The sequence below is a fragment of the Nicotiana tabacum genome, chromosome 18 (assembly GCF_000715075.1).
Source record: "Nicotiana tabacum cultivar K326 chromosome 18, ASM71507v2, whole genome shotgun sequence".
NCBI classification, from domain to species: domain Eukaryota; kingdom Viridiplantae; phylum Streptophyta; class Magnoliopsida; order Solanales; family Solanaceae; genus Nicotiana; species Nicotiana tabacum.
In genome coordinates this window covers 114469137-114487992 of record NC_134097.1, presented here as the reverse complement: position 1 = coordinate 114487992, position 18856 = coordinate 114469137, and the positions used below count along the sequence as shown (strand labels likewise).

General features: G+C 30.0%; 1 protein-coding gene across 1 annotated transcript; it reads right to left on the bottom strand.

The window, feature by feature from the left end:
* Positions 1 to 14846: 14846 nt before the first annotated feature.
* Positions 14847 to 15924, bottom strand: LOC142172647 (uncharacterized). Its single transcript, XM_075236312.1, has 3 exons — positions 15711 to 15924; positions 15538 to 15593; positions 14847 to 15353 (listed from the first exon to the last, which is right to left on the bottom strand). The coding sequence occupies exons 1-3, from the start codon at positions 15922 to 15924 to the stop codon at positions 14847 to 14849; spliced, it is 777 nt and encodes a 258-aa protein (XP_075092413.1).
* Positions 15925 to 18856: the final 2932 nt, after the last annotated feature.

Sequence of the window (18856 nt, the reverse complement as noted above, 5' to 3'; positions counted from 1 at the left end):
TTTTGAAATTCATAGACATACATCCCAACTGTCTTCGTCACTCATGGGTATAATAAAAATTAAAATATGGTAAAATAGAATGCATTATTTTTATAAAAGAAAATATGTCTTTACTAACTAGACGTATTTTTATGTTTCGTTTAACATTTTATGAAGAAAAAAAAAAGTTAGGCACAAAAAGGAAAAAAAATCAATAACAGAGATCGATCGAACGACAGAAAAGTAAGAATGCAAAAAATTAGGGGAAGAAGGAATTTTGAAAGCTGCAAGTGCAAGTTTAAAGAGGAAAAGCAAAAGGAAGAGGAGGTAATAACATATGGCGGGTTTCTTTTGGTCCTTTCAGAGCTAATGATGCCTTCCTACAACTAACAACGTCATACCCAATTTCTTCTGTGTCATAATATAGTTTACAAGATCATCATATTTCCTTCATTTAATAATAGAAAATGAAAAGATATTGAAAATTAAAGGTTTTAGAGACTAAAAATGGGGCAACAGATAATTGAGAAGCTTTCTGTAACTGAAATAAACATAATAACATGTAATTAATAGAATAGAAAATGATCAATTTTAATGATTAAAAAAATTGTATAAAAAGAATGAAGGGGAAAAGCCAAAAAAGGGATACACACTATTAGAAATCAGGTAAAAAGCGACCACAAAAAGCGATCAAAGTTGGTCGCTTATAGGCCTAAAAGCGACCAAAAAGCGACCAAACATGCCTGGTCGCAATATTGCTGGTCCCTTTACTTTAGTTTCTAAGGTAAAAGAACCAAATATTCCGGGTAAAGACTATAGCGACCAACTTTGGTCGCTTTATTATTTTAATAATATAATTTTGGCGACCAAAGTTGGTCTCTAAATGTAAAATACGTTATTTATTTATTTATTTATTATTAATCATAAAAAAGCAACCAACTTTGGTCTCTAATCCAAATATTATATTTTAAAATCTGGAAAATAGAGACCAAGATTGGTCGCTTTTTTATTAATTTTTTAATTTTTTTTTAAAATAAGCGACCACAGTTGGTCGCTAACTTCAAGAAATAATTTTTTTTTAATTATAAGCGACCAACTTTGGTCGCTATATTTCCAGAAATTATTATTTTTTAAATAGAATAGCGACCAAAGTTGGTCGCTTTTGAGAAATCTGGGTTAAATAGCGACCAAGGTTGGTCGTTATTGCCCAGAAAATTATTTTTTTTTAAGGGAAAAGCGACCAATTAGCGACCAAAGTTGGTCGCTTTTCTTGGTATATTTTTGCCAGAAAATGCCTGTTTTAGCAGCTATACCACCTGCCAACTTACCAAAAATCCTAAACATGCATTTTATGCTTCCAACAACAACAATAAACAACAACAACAACAACAACAACAACAACAACAACAACAACAACAACAATAAAAAGCAACAAAGTATAAAGTTCAATAGAACTAACACATTAAGCTAACAAAACTAAGTTAACGCTTATTACAAGCCCATTCGAAAACTGGTTCTATTGTCTAGTTCAAAGTATATAAAGTACTCAAGGAGTGTTCTTTCAGCATCCTCATCCGAAAGTTGGATTGCCTCGCCCGACTCATTAGGTGGCTGACTGCGTATGAATTCCCCCATATCAGCTGTGAAGCGAACCTATAAGAAAAATTATATTGAATTAGTATTTCAAAATTTATATAAAAGTAAATCAAAATCCTTAATGAAAAGTAAAAAACTTACATGTATAGTCGAGGCTCGACCCTCGACCCATCTTTCTAGATCAGTCTCTTTCTTCTTCTTTACAATACGAGTCTAATTGAATAACTCATCTTACTTCATTGGCATCATAAAGTTGTCTGGTGGCTTTGGTGATTATCCTCGTGGTACTATTACTCGGGATGAACTTAGATACAGAGAGTAACTTGGATACAGTACCCGACAGGGTGTGTCTTTGATCAATTGTTGTTCTCATTAGCGACAATGATGATGAGAAGGCAATGGCATGTGTTTCAAACAGTGATGGTGTAGGTAAGAATTTAACATTTCCTAAGCAGATAAAAGAAGAGGTTATAGAGGAATTCTCTACTTCCTCTTGGAAAATGAAGTAGAGAATTCCTCTATAACCTTTTCTTTTATCAATTTAGGAAATGTTAAATTCCTACCTACACCATCACTGTTTGAAACACATGTCATTGCCTTCTCATCATCATTGTCGCTAATGAGAACAACAATTAAAGGCACACTATGCCAGGTACTGTGTCTAAGTTATTCTTGGTGGAAGTTGCATTGCATGTCTAATAAAGTCATCAACCCCTTCTACAAAATCCTCCCGCAATCCTAAATTTCAATTCATATCCACAAAAGTTCAATTCATATCCTAAAGGCTCAATTCATATCCTAAAAGTTCAATTCATACACAAAAATTTCAATTCATATCCTAAAAGTTCAATTCATACACAAAAATTTCAATTCATATCCTAAAGGTTCAACTCATATCCACAAAAGTTCAAGTCATATCCTAAAATTTCAATTTATAAACTAAAATTCCAATACATAAACCAAAAATTTCAATTCATATCCTAAAGGTTCAATTCATATCCTAAAAATTCAACGCATATCCACAAAAGTTCAAGTCATATGCTAAAATTTTAATTTATAAACTAAAATTCCAATACATAAACTAATATCCTAAAGGTTCAATTCATATCCTAAAGGTTCAACTCATATCCACAAAAGTTCAAGTCATATCCTAAAATTTCAATTTATAAACTAAAATTCCAATACATAAACTAATATCCTAAAGGTTCAATTCATATCCTAAAGGTTCAACTCATATCCACAAAAGTTCAAGTCATATCCTAAAATTTCAATTTATAAACTAAAATTCCAATACATAAACAAATATCCTAAAGGTTCAATTCATATCCTAAAGGTTCAACTCATATCCACAAAAGTTCAAGTCATATCCTAAAATTTCAATTTATAAACTAAAATTCCAATACATAAACTAATATCCTAAAGGTTCAATTCATATCCTAAAGGCTCAACTCATATCCACAAAAGTTCAAGTCATATCCTAAAATTTTAATTTATAAACTAAAATTCCAATACATAAACTAAAAGTCCAATTCATATCCTAAAGATTCAATTCATATCCTAAAGGTTCAACTCATATCCACAAAAGTTCAAGTCATATCCTAAAATTCCAATTTATAAACTAAAATTTCAATACATAAACTAAAAGTCCAATTCATATCCTAAAGGTTCAATTCATATCCTAAAGGTTCAACTCATATCCATAAAAGTTCAAGTCATATCCTAAAATTTCAATTTATAAACTAAAATTCCAATACATAAACTAAAAGTCCAATTCATATCCTAAAGGTTCAACCCATATCCACAAAAGTTCAAGTCATATCCTAAAATTTCAATTTATAAACTAAAATTCCAATACATAAACTAATATCCTAAAGGTTCAATTCATATCCTAAAGGTTCAACTCATATCCACAAAAGTTCAAGTCATATCCTAAAATTTTAATTTATAAACTAAAATTCCAATATATAAACTAAAAGTCCAATTTATATCTTAAAGGTTCAATTCATATCCTAAAAGTTCAACTCATATCCACAAAAGTTCAAGTCATATCCTAAAATTTCAATTTATAAACTAAAATTTCAATACATAAACTAAAAGTGCAATTCATATCCTAAATGTTCAATTCATATCCTAAAGGTTCAACTCATATCCACAAAAGTTCAAGTCATATCCTAAAATTTTAATTTATAAATTAAAATTTCAATACATAAACTAATATCCTAAAGGTTCAATTCATGTCCTAAAGATTCAACTCATATCCACAAAAGTTCAATTCATATCCTAAAATTTTAATTTATAAACTAAACTTCCAATACATAAACCAAAAATTTCAATTCATATCTTAAAGGTTCAATTCATATCCTAAAGGTTCAACTCATATCCACAAAAGTTCAAGTCATATCCTAAAATTTCAATTTATAAACTAAAATTCCAATACATAAACAAATATCCTAAAGGTTCAATTCATATCCTAAAGGTTCAACTCATATCCACAAAAGTTCAAGTCATATCCTAAAATTTCAATTTATAAACTAAAATTCCAATACATAAACTAATATCCTAAAGGTTCAATTCATATCCTAAAGGTTCAACTCATATCCGCAAAAGTTCCAGTCATATCCTAAAATTTTAATTTATAAACTAAAATTCCAATATATAAACTAAAAGTACAATTCATATCCTAAAGATTCAGTTCATATCCTAAAGGTTCAACTCATATCCACAAAAGTTCAAGTCATATCCTAAAATTCCAATTTATAAACTAAAATTCCAATACATAAACTAAAAGTCCAATTCATATCCTAAAGGTTCAGTTCATATCCTAAAGGTTAAACTCATATCCATAAAAGTTCAAGTCATATCCTAAAATTTTAATTTATAAACTAAAATTCCAATACATAAACTAAAAGTCCAATTCATATCCTAAAGGTTCAACTCATATCCACAAAAGTTCAAGTCATATCCTAAAATTTTAATTTATAAAGTAAAATTCCAATACATAAACTAAAAGTCCAATTCATATCCTAAATGTTCAATTCATATCCTAAAGGTTCAACTCATATCCACAAAAGTTCAAGTCATATCCTAAAATTTCAATTTATAAACTAAAATTCCAATACATAAACTAATATCCTAAATGTTCAATTCATATCCTAAAGGTTCAACTCATATCCACAAAAGTTCAATTTATATCCTAAAATTTTAATTTATAAACTAAACTTCCAATACATAAACCAAAAATTTCAATTCATATCTTAAAGATTCAATTCATTTCCTAAAGGTTCAACTCATATCCACAAAAGTTCAAGTCATATCCTAAAATTTTAATTTATAAACTAAAATTCCAATACATAATCCTAAAGGTGCAACTCTTAGGGTTTCTTCTCTTCAAACAATTTCTTCCCCAAATTAGTAGGTAAAACTAAATATTTTGGACTAAATGTATTAATAAGAACCCTAAAAAATGCAAATAATATATAACTTTGAACACTAATATGGTTGAGCTAACTTTGAACCCTAACATGAAGAAATTAAACCCTAATATGGAGAAATTAACTTTGAACCCTAACATGGTTGAACAAATAATATATAACTTTGAAAGGAGAAAGAAACCTACCTTGGGAATGGAGGTCGCCGGCGGTGGAGCTGCTACCGTCGGTGGTCGTCGGTGGCGTGGGTGGCGCCGCTGCTGCTGGGAGTCGGAGGGAGGGGTTTGAGTGTGAGAGAGAAAAAAGAGATTTTGGGGAATTTTTTTTGAAAGAATGGGAGGGGAAACCCGATTTTGACACTGGAATTAAAAATAGCGACCAATTTTGGTCGCTATTTTGGTAGCAAAATAAGTTTTAACTTTTTGACCAAAATAACGACCAAAGTTGGTCGCTATTTCTAAAAAAATTAAATTACTTTTAATTCAATTTAAAATTATGTACATATGTAGTATAAATTTAGGATTTTAATTCAATTTAAGCTATATATATATATATATACATATATAAATAAATACTATACTATACTATGCACTAAGTATTAGTGCATTAGCTAATATTATATCGAATATAGCTTATATATATATATTAATTGATATAAGTCAAGACGTTTTAATTTATTGTTAATATATATACATGCATATGAGTAGGTTATAAGTCGATGAATCAATTTACAAGTGTATCAATACCTAAAAGAATTCGTTCTTCTGTTCCGAGCGCTTCATGTTCTTATATATACATACCTAATATTATATCGAATATAGCTTATATATATATATATTAATTGATATAAGTCGAAACGTTTTAATACCTAAAAGAACCCGTCCCTGTATATATTGGAGTATATAGTGTGTGTATATATATATACTATATTATACTATACTATACTATACTATACTATACTATACTATACTATACTATACTATATTATACTATACTATACTATGCACTAAGTATTAGTGCATTAGTTAATATTATATCGAATATAGCTTTTATATATATATATATATATATATATATATATATATATATAGCTTATATACTATATACTATATTATACTATATATATCGAATATACCTTGATATATAATACACTTAGTATATATACTATACTATACTATGCACTAAGTATTAGTGCATTAGCTAATATTATATCGAATATAGCTTATATATATATATATATATATATATATATATATATATATATATATATATATATACATACATACATACATACATACATACATACATATATTAATTGATATAAGTCGAGACATTTTAATTTATTGTTAATATATATATATATAGGTTATAAGTCGATGAATCAAATTACAAGTGTATCAATACCTAAAAGAACCTGTCCCTGTGTTCCGAGCGTTTCATGTTCTTATATATATATATATATATATATATATATATATATATATATATATATAGACACACACGCACGCTTCGTAGTACTGCTTAACTGCATATATAGCATGTTAGAGTATATTTTAGTCTATTCATCCTTTGTATTACAAAAGTGTTAGCGGGTTACATTTATATTATTTAGATAGTAAATACAAAAGTGATTTTTAATTTTGACCATTGTTGACCTGAAAAGAGACCAACTTTGGTCGCTAAATATACATAAATTTAAATTAGCGACCAAAGTTGGTCGCTAAATTTAAATCAAATTTATTTATATTTTATATAATATTTAAAATAATAATATAATTGTTAAACGTTAGAACTCGATCCCAGATTAGCGACCAAAGTTGGTCTCTATTTTCGTAAGCGACCAACTTTGGTCGCTAAATTTGAATTATATTTTTTTATATTTTATAATTTTTTTTAAATAAAAATATAATTATTAAAATTTTATAATTGGGTCCCATTTTAGCGACCAAAGTTGGTCGCTATCTGCTTACCCCTTAATTAGCGACCAACTTTGGTCGCTAATTTAAGTTATATTTATTTATATTTTATAATTTTTTTAAAATAATATTATAATTATTATAATTATATAAGTGGGTCCCCCTGTAGCGACCAACGTTGGTCGCTAATCTCAGTATACCTTTGACCAAGCAAGTCTGACCAGTCCGGTCAATATTTTGACAAAATTAGCGACCAAGTAGCGACCAACCTTGGTCGCTAATGTATATCAAATAATTATTTTATTATTTTCGCCAATTTAGCGACCAACTTTGGTCGCTTTTCTTGACAGACCAACTTTGGTCGCTAAAGTTTGGTCGCTTTTTTCCGGAATTCTAGTAGTGACAACAGATAAATAAGATTTTTGGCCAAAGAAAGGTATCAACTCACCATGTTTATACCCTCTTATATATATATAAAAAAAAAAAGAGATAAATTATTTCTTACTTTAAGTTAGCAACCCATGTATGTTCATGTTCCTTGGATCGCACAAATTAAATTAACCTACAAGCATCCATTTTCTAAATCAAATGAGTGCGAAATAGCCGAATAATTAGAATAAGTTAATGGCCTAGAATTGATCTTTTTTAACTTATGAATATATAATCCCCCCTAATATATTAACTTCCAAAATTTTCTGTTTTATTTTTTAGATTCCCCTTCAAGAACTTTCCATACTTAAAGAAAATGACGTTTTATTATTGAATCATTGAGTTAAGAGTATGTAAATCAAATAACCCCATCGATTCTTGACGTAAAATCACCATATATAGGACATTGAAAACACTGCCCTACCATATCAGAATCAGCTAAAAAAAATGGGTGTAATGTTACGATAAAACAATAAATATGATACAATTTGAACAAATTAGTAATAAAACTTACTAAACATTTTTAGGATGATTCTCATTTCCTTTTTGGCAACACCACCATTCATCAATGGCAAGATTAGGAGTTGAGATTGGCGGATATCTTGAGTATATCTTCATTGCAAATGCTTGTGATTCTTCAGAGGTTGTTAAAGAGATAGTCTAATGAAGTAGTACCATGAACATGTGATATACAAATGCTAGATATATTTGTATAGCGAGTTTGTGAAAACTGTGGTAGTGAGGCTTTAATTGTGAAGCCGTTTCAAATTCTATAATTAAGTGTGATCCTTTACATTTCAAAACTCATCGGACAAAGTTGTTACTTTCAATAGAAAAAGTTAAATACGGTCTTTATGGCCTCTTAAAGTTAAAATGGATTACTGTTACGTCATTTAATCAAACTTTTTTTGGTTTCCATAAAGGTAGAATACAATTAATCCTTTAATTAGAAAATAAGGATAAAAAATAGAGTAAAACTCAACAAAAAAAAAAGGAGATAAAAGATGAATATAAATAGAGGTCATAAAGAGGTGCTACATCATCTTGTCTATGCCTAGCTTTATATTATATATAGATATAGATAGATTACTCCATTGTACACAATGTTCAAAGATATCGTAATTAGGAGTGTGCATTCGATTTATCGATTCGATTTTGACCCTTATCGATAATTACTTATCAATTATCGATTTGTACTTATGCTTATCGTTATCGTTTCAATAAGGTTTCGATTTATCGATTTTTGGGGCTTATCGATTCGGTTATCGGTTACACCAATAAGAAAATTTGCGGGATTCCATGGAAAGTATATCGCTATAACTACCCAACAACCACCGCGACGTTAACCACCACCACAACCTCCTCGGCACAGCCACGCAGCATCGGTTCAAGTCATTCATACAAGAATACAGCAAAGAGTATACTACACGCAAGGAGTATATACACCGTCTCGGGGTTTTTCCTAAGAATCTCTTAAAGGCAGCTGAACATCACGCTTTGGATCCTACGGCTCTTCATGGAGTTACTCAGTTCTCTGATTTAACGGCAGAGGAATTTGAGAGGATGTATATGGGTGTTAAAGGTATTGGCCGAAGGACTTCCTTGTTGGGGCAAGGACACGCGTCGCCGTTGGAAGTGAAGGGGTTGCCGGAGAGTTTTGATTAGGATAAGGGTATATTTGTCTTTTTAGTATATCTTATCGGTTTATCGATAAACCGATAACCGAAGAGGACAAAATCGAAATCGATAACTCGATAAGAAAAATTTCAAAATCGAAATCGATAAATCATTAAACCGATATCGATAAACCGATAACAAATAATCGATCTGATTTATCGATAAACCGATTCGAATGCACACCCTAATCGTAATTAGTAACTAAGAGCATAAATAGATAGTTTATATTATGATGCCTTAACATAAAACAGTATGTCAAAGATTCAAAATTTTATGATAAACTCTTCTATTACATTCAGCAAATTTGAGGGCAAGTGCCTTGCTTAAGCATTGTCCGAGAAAAGACTACCTTATTCTGGGTGGATGGCACTGAAGGTTAAGCTAATGAACCAAAGTGAATGAGAAATAAGCATATTTGTTACAGTCAAGTGTTGAAAAATGGACATGAAATTGAAGCCCAGAGATCCAAAATTACAAAAAAAACAAAAAAACAAAAAAACAAAAAAATTATAATAATTAGAAAGTTGCATTGTATTCTTCAAGTTGGTGAGCTGAAAAGATAGGAATTTTATATATTCCTCTATTCATCACTGTGTTGTCAAATTTGGAATCTTTTTTGTCCTGATAAGATCTTGTCTAGGTTCTGTTGCTTTTCCCAAGACCGAAGTTATATCCTCACCGGTAAATTTGGTCGCGCTTTGCGCGATCGTGAAAAAATTGAGTTTATGAAACTTATTTTTCCCTAAATTAGTTTAGATGAAAATAAATTTGATGATTATGCATACAAAAAAAAGTATTGTAAGCATGCATCTATGTATATTGATTAACTTACTTATAGTCTGTTCGGCGAAGCTTATCCAAGGTCAAAAGCCATTTTGTTTTTCAAAGTTGAAGTGTTGGCCAAGCTTTTAGAAGAAAAGAAAAGTATTTTTGAACAGATGCAGAATGGTTTTGGAGAAGCAGAAAAAAATAATTTCTTCCCAAATGCACTTTTGAAAAAAAAATACACTTAGAAATACTTTTTGAAAGTTTAGTCAAACACTAATTACTGTTTCGAAGTATTTTTTAATTTAATTAGCCAAATATAAATTGTTCTCAGAAGTACTTCTCCAAATAAAGTGATTGCAGAAGATGGGCCAAACAGGCTGTTAAGAGGGCAGAGGCCAAAAGGTGGCATCTCCTATGATAATTTGACATTAAACAGAAAAAATTAAAAAAACATAAATAGATCGATCTCCGTGTACAAATAGCTTCAAGAAGCTGTAGTAAAGGATAGAGCAAACATAAGAAAATGTAACATGGTATAAAAGTGCTGCCTCAACACACTGCAATATTTGGTTAATTTTCTTTTCCGCATAAACCTTAACATAATTTATTACTATTATAATATTTGGTTTCAAATTTTCTGTTTTGTGTAATTAATATGCACATTAATTATGCAGAAATTTACGTACTATTATTTTGTATGGAATTTTTTAAAAATAAGTAGTAATATAAGAATTAAAATAACTAAATGACAAAAATAACCCACCCTTGCAGTTATAATTATTTTTGGTTAAACCAATAAATATATATATTAAAAATACATCGCATAAATTTTTAATACAACAAACTAAATATTCAATAACAAATAATCTTTACATTACAATTCATATATTATAGTCTTGTATTACTAATCTCTATATTTATATTCTTTTTGAATTACTAATCCTTATATCCCTAACACCTGCATAACTTGCTTCTAAGTTATTACTGGAAAAAAATTCACAGTGAGCTAGGGGAAACAGATCGATTAATAAGAAAGAAACTTGAGGACTTTTATTTCATTTTTTTTCCGAAAAACTTGAGGACTTCAAACTAATTTTACATCGAAATGATCCATCATATACTTAAAATTGTACATACATATTTCCTCAAGGCACGCAGGTATACTTTAGTTTCGGTTCCCTTTTTACACTTCTAGAAATACTCTGGCCTAGAGATAGAAGACATCAATCCCACCAACAAGGAACTAGAAGAAAAAGTGAACTAATAAATGAAAAGTTTGCAGGGCAAATGCTATAATTATGAATTGAAGAAGAAAAAAATGAACTATATTTGTCTAATTCTTTAAAATTCAAAAGCGAAAGGAAGAAGACCAAATGACCAAATGAACTGCCCTTTCTCGGTGGCTAACTGGCTATTTCATTACAAAAGCATACCGAAGAGGATAACTAACACACTGCCATACAGACGTCGTCCAGGCGTAAAGATAAATATCTGCACATGATAAAAATTTCAAAACACTATTCAACGTTATAGAGAATTTCCTTTTTAAAGCAAATATGAGACATGAAATTAATCAACAAACATCTTTATACAAGAAAAAATGCATAATTTTCAAGTAATAGAGTCAAATTCAATGACCAACAAAATTGGCTTTGCAAAATATATTTATCAACAAACATCAAAAAAAAAAAAACGTAATTTACAAGTAAGAGACAAATTCAATAAAAAAAAAAATCAGCCGATCGTGAAATTGTATCTCCAAATTAGGAGTTCAAAGCGTTGGAACTGGTGAGTCATATGAGCCACAAAGCCAATTTACTTAGATTGGAACACCATTTCGGTTTGATCAATACAATTGGGTGTTATAAATAGGAATTTCTCTAAAGTTATGAACTTATGGATATTAGTAGTAACTAGTATTAGTATCCGCGTGGATGCGCGGACACTAATCATATCAAATATTTAAGTTATTTAGATTGTATATAAATAATATTAAAAGTTACACTTTCTCAATAAATATAGATAATCATTGGATATTATCTATTTTTCTTTTTTGATATCATTCTTGCCGGTATCATTGGATCCTAAAAATAATCAGAAAGGAAAATAATAACTCATATTTATGGCAAAACAATCAAATATTAAGACAATGAATTACTCTTTCGATAAGACTTAACTCTTTTACTACTACTTGAATTCTTATTTGGTGTGTTGATATCTCTTAAAATAATATTTCTTTCTTAAAATTTCAGTTTCTAAAACATTATTGTTCAATAATAATTATTTTTATAATAATGTAATTGAAAATATTATTCTTAATTCAAAACTCATTTTAGTTGGCTATCTAAAAATACAAAAAATTCTTTAGCTAGTGATATGTTTTTGCTCCATTTTGATATTTGACATTAACCATGTTAAATATCTAAGTTATTTGAATTATATGTAAATAACCTTAACATTTAAACCTTCTAAATAATTATAGATAATCGTCAGATATTAATTAAGAAATACTACATGAAAAAAGACTAACATTTTCTCAATTCTCGTAGTGATAGTTTTATTTTTGCACTATTCTCATAGATGTCATTGGAACCTAAAAATAGTCACATAGTGAAATAATAACTCATATTTATGGGAAAGCACAAATGTTGACACGATATAAACGGTTCTTTGATTACGGCATGACTGTTATACTACGACTTGAACTCTTATTTGGTATGATTTTATCTTTTAAAAAATATTTCTATTTTGAAATTTCAATTTCTAAAATTTTATATATAATATAATAATGATTATCTTTATAATGATGCAAGTAAAGATATTAACCTTAATTTAAAATTCACTTTAATCGGCTATCTAAAATTTAAATAATTCTTTGGCTGGATTTATTTCAGTATGACTCCACTTTACGTTTGTCGATATCTCTAGCCCCGGAATTTTAATTTTTAATACCCTATATATACAAAATTTTGTTATTTGAATCTTTAAATGTTAAATTAGTTGATTATTATTATAAAATATTGCATATATTGACTTAAAATTGTCAAGTAGTTTATTTGTCGACATCATACTTGGCTTAACCTCAATGTAAACTACTCAAATTGCATTTCAATTCAAATTCGAATATCATATCAGTTTGTTAGTAATAGTAATTTTTTGAAAATGACACGTAATGTAAATTAAAAAAAATTCTAAGAGATTCATATCTTATAACCTATGTATTTTAGTTGAAAAAAAAAATTTGAAATCGATGAGATTAACTTTCAAATTTTTTATACTCAACAAAGATGAAACATAAGAAGAAAATTGTTGTCATCTTTTATTTCTCGTTTTTATATCTTTCTAACATTTTTTCAATATTTATTTTCCTTTATCTTATTTTGTATGTCTTTATTTCTTTTGTTACAAAAAATTAATTTATTTCACTATAAAAGGATGAGTTTTAATAAAAATTATCTACACATGAACTTTAATTATATCTTTAGTCTTTGGTTGAAATTATTTTATATTTTTCTTTTGGCTTTATCTAATCAGCCTAAATAGGTGCTCACCTGACCACTTAAATTAAAAAATTGAATGATGTGTAATTTATATATAATTCATATATAATATGTAGGCAGAATATATAGACAGACACTTAAACTATCAAAGAAAGTTCACTTGAACACCTCAACTCAACCATTTTTCACCGAAACACTTCTACTATACTTTTACTGTACTAGTTTAACACGTCCGACTGACATGATAAATAACGTGAATATCACTACATTTGAGCGCGTGAACATCAAAAATATGCTGACAAAAAGACTATTAACGATACAATAAACGGTAACATCCCTCCTTTCTCCAATAATATAATTAGACCCTCCTCCCTCTTACCAGCCCTAATTCTTCACCATTCCCCCAAAATCCAGCCCTATTTCTTCACCCTTTTCTTAATTTTGTTTAAAATTTATATTCTTCTCTCCAAATTGTGTTCGAATCTTGGCTTAATAAGCTAAGCTCTCTATTATGTCTCTCAAAGCAAGAGTCGATTCATGTCGGTGTGGTCATGAATGTCAGTTGAAAACTTCATGGACTCCATCTAATCCTGGAAGGAGGTTCTACGGATGCAAAATTGAAAAGGTAAGTGATAATTAACTAAAATTAATTAATTTTTAGTCATATTATTTTTGGGCTGATTTTAGTTTGAATTAATTTTTTTGAAGGACAAAGGTGGATGTAATTATTTTAAGTGGGTTGACGATGAGTTTTCTAGCCAAGCGAATAGGGTTATTTGGGGTTTACTGAACAAGGTCAAAGCTTTTGAAGAAGAAAGGGCTCGAGCAAGAACAAGGAGGAAGAAATTGGCTTCTATTACTGTAATGATGCTGATTATTTGGGTCTGCTACTGTGTCGTTAGTCATTGAAGTTGATGTGATTTTGCTGGTGGTTGAAGTATTTTGTGGGCAGCTTGTAGTGGTGGTAGATATATTTTGGGTGTATCTAGTGTTTTTGGATGTAAATGTGGCCTGCGGCCTTACTTCAATGAAATGAAACAACTTCTGCAATTTTATGCAATTGGTTATGCCTAGATGAAAACTTTTCTGCAGTTTTTATGTATTGGTTAAATTTTTCTGCAGTTTGATGTTACCAACTGAATGCATTTGTTTAAACTGAATGCAATTTTTCTGCACTTTTATGTTACTAGCTAAAGTGTTTAAATAGAGGCATTAAACAGAATGTTACCAACGCATTTAAATTGCATTCCAGCTAAAATGTTTTCAACAATTCCAAACAACTATCAAAATACATGAACTGGCCCAAAAAAGACAAAATAATCAATCCAAGTTTGGATACTTAGCAAAATACATGAACTGAAATCCAAAATAGCACAATCCAAGTTTGCCTTTCTTTTTTTCTTTTGGGGCCTGCCTGGCATTGGCTTTGGTGCAGGAGGCTCAATTACCATGTTATTAGTGTCAGGCCGCATCTTCATGTTGGGGATTGGTTCAAGAAAGTATTGGTATACCTTGAGAAATATCTCCTTTCTATACCAGTGATCCACATAATTTTATGGTTCTTCTTCTTGGTGATAGATTTCACATATTGCATGCGCACAAGGGATCCCTCTTAACTGCCAGGATCTACAAGTACATGTTCTTTTCCTTAAGTTCACTATGTATCTGTATTCATACTCATCAACCTCAAACCTATCAGTTCCAAACGACAAAACTTTGCATTTTCTAGACAACTCCTTATTTTCTTCTAGAATCACCCTTGCCATATGAGAAATGTCTGTAATCCAAGTCTCTGCAAACTGTATCATATCAACATGTCTCCTAACTACTTTATGTCTAATGTCCTCTAACATGGTAATAATAGACTTGTGCCTAGGTGCTAATATCCAAGAATTAAAGGTCTCACACATATTATTTTCTACAATATCACATTTGGAGTGTTCAAGGAAAAAAGCTCTACACCAATACTCTTTGTTATATTTCAATAAGCTTTCACATATACCTTTTCCAAGCTTTCCCAAAGCAGCCAGTTCTTCTTTCAACTTTACCTCAAAACTAGCCTTAGAAACAAAATAAGATGAAATCAACAGAAATCAGAAAGCTAAAATAGAAATCAGAAAAATAAAATAGAAAACAGATAACTAATGAGAAGTTTTTGACTCATGAAGTCAGAAATCAGAAAGCTAAAACAGGAACAGAAATTAGAAGTAGAAAGATAAAACAGAATAAGATGAAGTAAAGTACCTTTTGCATATCAGACATAATTGTTAATCCAGCTCCATCTCCCAACTCCAAGTCAACTATTAAGTTGTTTATAAATCAACTCCAAGATGCTTTTGATTCATTGTCTATCACAGCCCATGCAATGGGATACATTTGTTGGTTTCCATTTTTTCCAATAACTACCAACAATTCACCCTTACATGCTCCTTTTAGAAAACACCCATCAAAACCAATGATCTTCCTGCATCCTTCCAACCAACCTTTCTTCAATGCATCAAAGCAGACATAGAAATATTTAAACAGATTCTTTCCAGGCTCTAAATTTCTATCAGTTTTGACCAAGCAAATACTACCAGGATTGGTTTGTTCAATATTATCAGCATAGTCACATAATCTAGCAAACTCCATCTTCTAATCCCCCATAAACTTTCTAAGCACTATCTGTTTTGCCCTGTAACAGATGGTTCTGCCAACATATAAACCCAATTTGTCTCTAACCAATTCTTGTATTTCCTAGATCCTAATATAGGGCTGAGATGTGATCCTATCTCTGAATTTGTCAGCAATATACTTAGAATTACAAAGCTTGTTTTTGTTCATTGGATTGCACTTGTGAATAAGATGATACTTCTTAACTATAAAATTTCATGAGTCCCTCTCAAGACTTGCAAATAACTCCCACTGGCAAATCTTTGATTTACATTTCACCCTCACCCTAGTTGCCTCATTAGGTCTGAGTTTCAGCTGTGCATGGTATTCAATAGCATAGTCAGTCACTGCCTTCCTAAATTGTTTGACATTCTCAAATATCATGCCAAGTTCAAAAATAGCCACAACACAATCTAGATCATATCTTAACTTTGTACTCTTCCTTCTACTTGGCAAATCAACACCAATTTCAGCTTCCACATCTAGCTCATCATCAGAATCATCACTACCTATATTAGAACTATCAACATAGTCCTCATCCCCACCTAATTTACCAGCATATTTGTTTGCCTTGTTCTTGCCAATGTCTTCAAAGCCTCTATCAATTTTTCCTTCTCCTAGAGGTACTTCTACATGAACAGTTGGTTTTTTTCTTATTCTAGCCTTTAGCTTGGTTCTCTTTTCATTCCTAACAGCTATCAACTCTTCATCAGCATCACTATCATCTTCTTCTGGTACAACATCAAACTCTAAGTCACTACTACTGTCCAGATCTGAAATAGCACCATCAAGGTCTGTAACATCATCTTCCCCCACTTTACTTTCAGCAGCAACCTCTTCCCTCTCTTCTGTTTCAGCAGCAACCTCTGCCCTCACTTCACTTTCATCAACAACATTTTTCCTAATTTCAGTTTCAGCAACAACCTCTTCCCTCTCTTCTGTGTTTGTTTCCCCAGATGCACCGTTCACTTCACTTAAATCTATTTTTGGACCACCAATAAGTCTAGTAGGAGGCACATCATCCACTACCTCAGGGTCTAGAACAATATGTTGAATATACAAATATAACTCGTCTCCATTTTCAAGGTTAGACACAATATTCAATAATTGTGCATCACTATCCACATAAACAAAATTCTGAGTTTTCGGGTCTTGGTAATAGAAGCCACCCACTATGGCATATTCTATTTTTTAGTGTAATATAATAGTTCTGGAATAGAAAAATGGTCTTTATCAATATCAGCTATTAACACCTCTTGTTCCCCCACATATTTCGAGTCATGGTCAAGGGTAAAATTACTACCATGGTAAAAATTAACAGCAATAAAGTCTGACATCACTATTTTAATATTCCCCAATTTCTTTAAAAAAAACCTTAATTGTGGTCCCAAATCATTCCCAACTCCCACATAAACCCACCACTAAAATGACTACAATACAAACACTAAAAAGACTTACCCTTTCAGCACTTCAAGTTTGAAATCAAGCAACACTTCAACAAGTCAGCACCAACAATATACTGATGATCGTTCTTCAATCACATATTTGGACAAAATAAAACAAATCGAACAGATATTTACCTATGGGAATAATTACTACTCAATATCGAATGAAAACGAAGCAAAATCAATGGACATGCATCGCTTTGGGCGGATTTTACTGGAATCAAATTTGGGACTTAGGGCTTTTTTTGGTCGTTTGTTGTTTTAGGAATGTGTAAAGAGGGTTATAATTAGGAATAGAGTAAATATGTTTGGTTTTAGCCGGTAAAATAATCTATGTGTCATTGTGAAAAATGTGTCAATTTTTAATTGGTTAGATTATCCATGCTGGAAGCGCGTAATCAAACGCGTCAAAAATTTTTATAAGCTTAGGTCGGACGTGTTAAACCGGTGCAGTAAAAGTATAGTAGAAGTCTTTCGGTGGAAAATGGCTGAGTTGAGGTGTTCAAGTGAACTTTCTTTGATAGTTTAAGTGTCTGTCTATGTATTCTGCCTAATATGTATAATCGTGTGTTGTCGGTATATCATCTATTTATATTAGGTATAAAAAGTAAACAATAAATATGGCCGGATATTATGTAAATATTCCATAAGATTTCGATTTTTTGAGTTATCCATGATATAACTTCTATTATAATAGTTTCAAACTCTCTACTAATATTCAAAAATATCTTATCTTTTTATTATCTTTGAATTAAAAAAAGTAAAGAGTTTTTTCGAAATAGTTTGTTTACATTTTAAAAAAATATTTCACGTCATACCAATTTTTTCTTTATATATAATCTTTGTTACACTTAAAAGCCGCTATAGAAACTATCAATTAGAAATTAATTTATCTCTTGTTGAGTTTGAAAAAAAACCTTTCACATAATCTAATGATTCAAAACTAATATTCTTCAACAAAAAAAATATTATACCCTTGCAATATTGACTTGACTACAGCTAAATGAAGGGGTTTCAGCTTATACCCTTCAATTTCTTGAATGTGCTAAATTGAAATTAATGATAGCAATTGTATAGCCAAAATTTTGTTATTTGTTTAATGTCCGTTTATGCAAATTGACTCTTCAAACAAGTATTCTTCAAGAAGAAAAAAGAAATAATTTTTTTTTTAATATTGACGGATTTTGTGATGTTTCTTTCTCCAGCATGTATGTTTACTTTATTATATATGTAAGTAAACTTTTATTTGGTTTTGTAAACTCTTTTTTGTTATTTAAATAAACATAGACATGTACCCTATATATTACATTTATTTTAAAAGAATTTCATTTTATTCAAATCTAGTTACAGTATTTCAAAGAACTATACTTATATGATTTTAAATGTGAAAGAGTTTTATAGTTATATGATTTTTTTTTTGCTAGAGGCGAAGTAGTATTTAAATAATTAGAAAAAATAGCAAAAGG

Coding starts and splice junctions, on each gene's coding strand:
- LOC142172647 (XM_075236312.1), bottom strand. CDS start 15,924: ATGGAGTTTGCTAGATTATGTGACTATGCTGATAATATTGAACAAACC. Junction 15,594..15,710: donor TCTAAAAGGAGCATGTAAGG/GTGAATTGTTGG, acceptor ACAACTTAATAG/TTGACTTGGAGTTGGGAGAT. Junction 15,354..15,537: donor TTATGTCTGATATGCAAAAG/GTACTTTACTTC, acceptor TTTGTTTCTAAG/GCTAGTTTTGAGGTAAAGTT.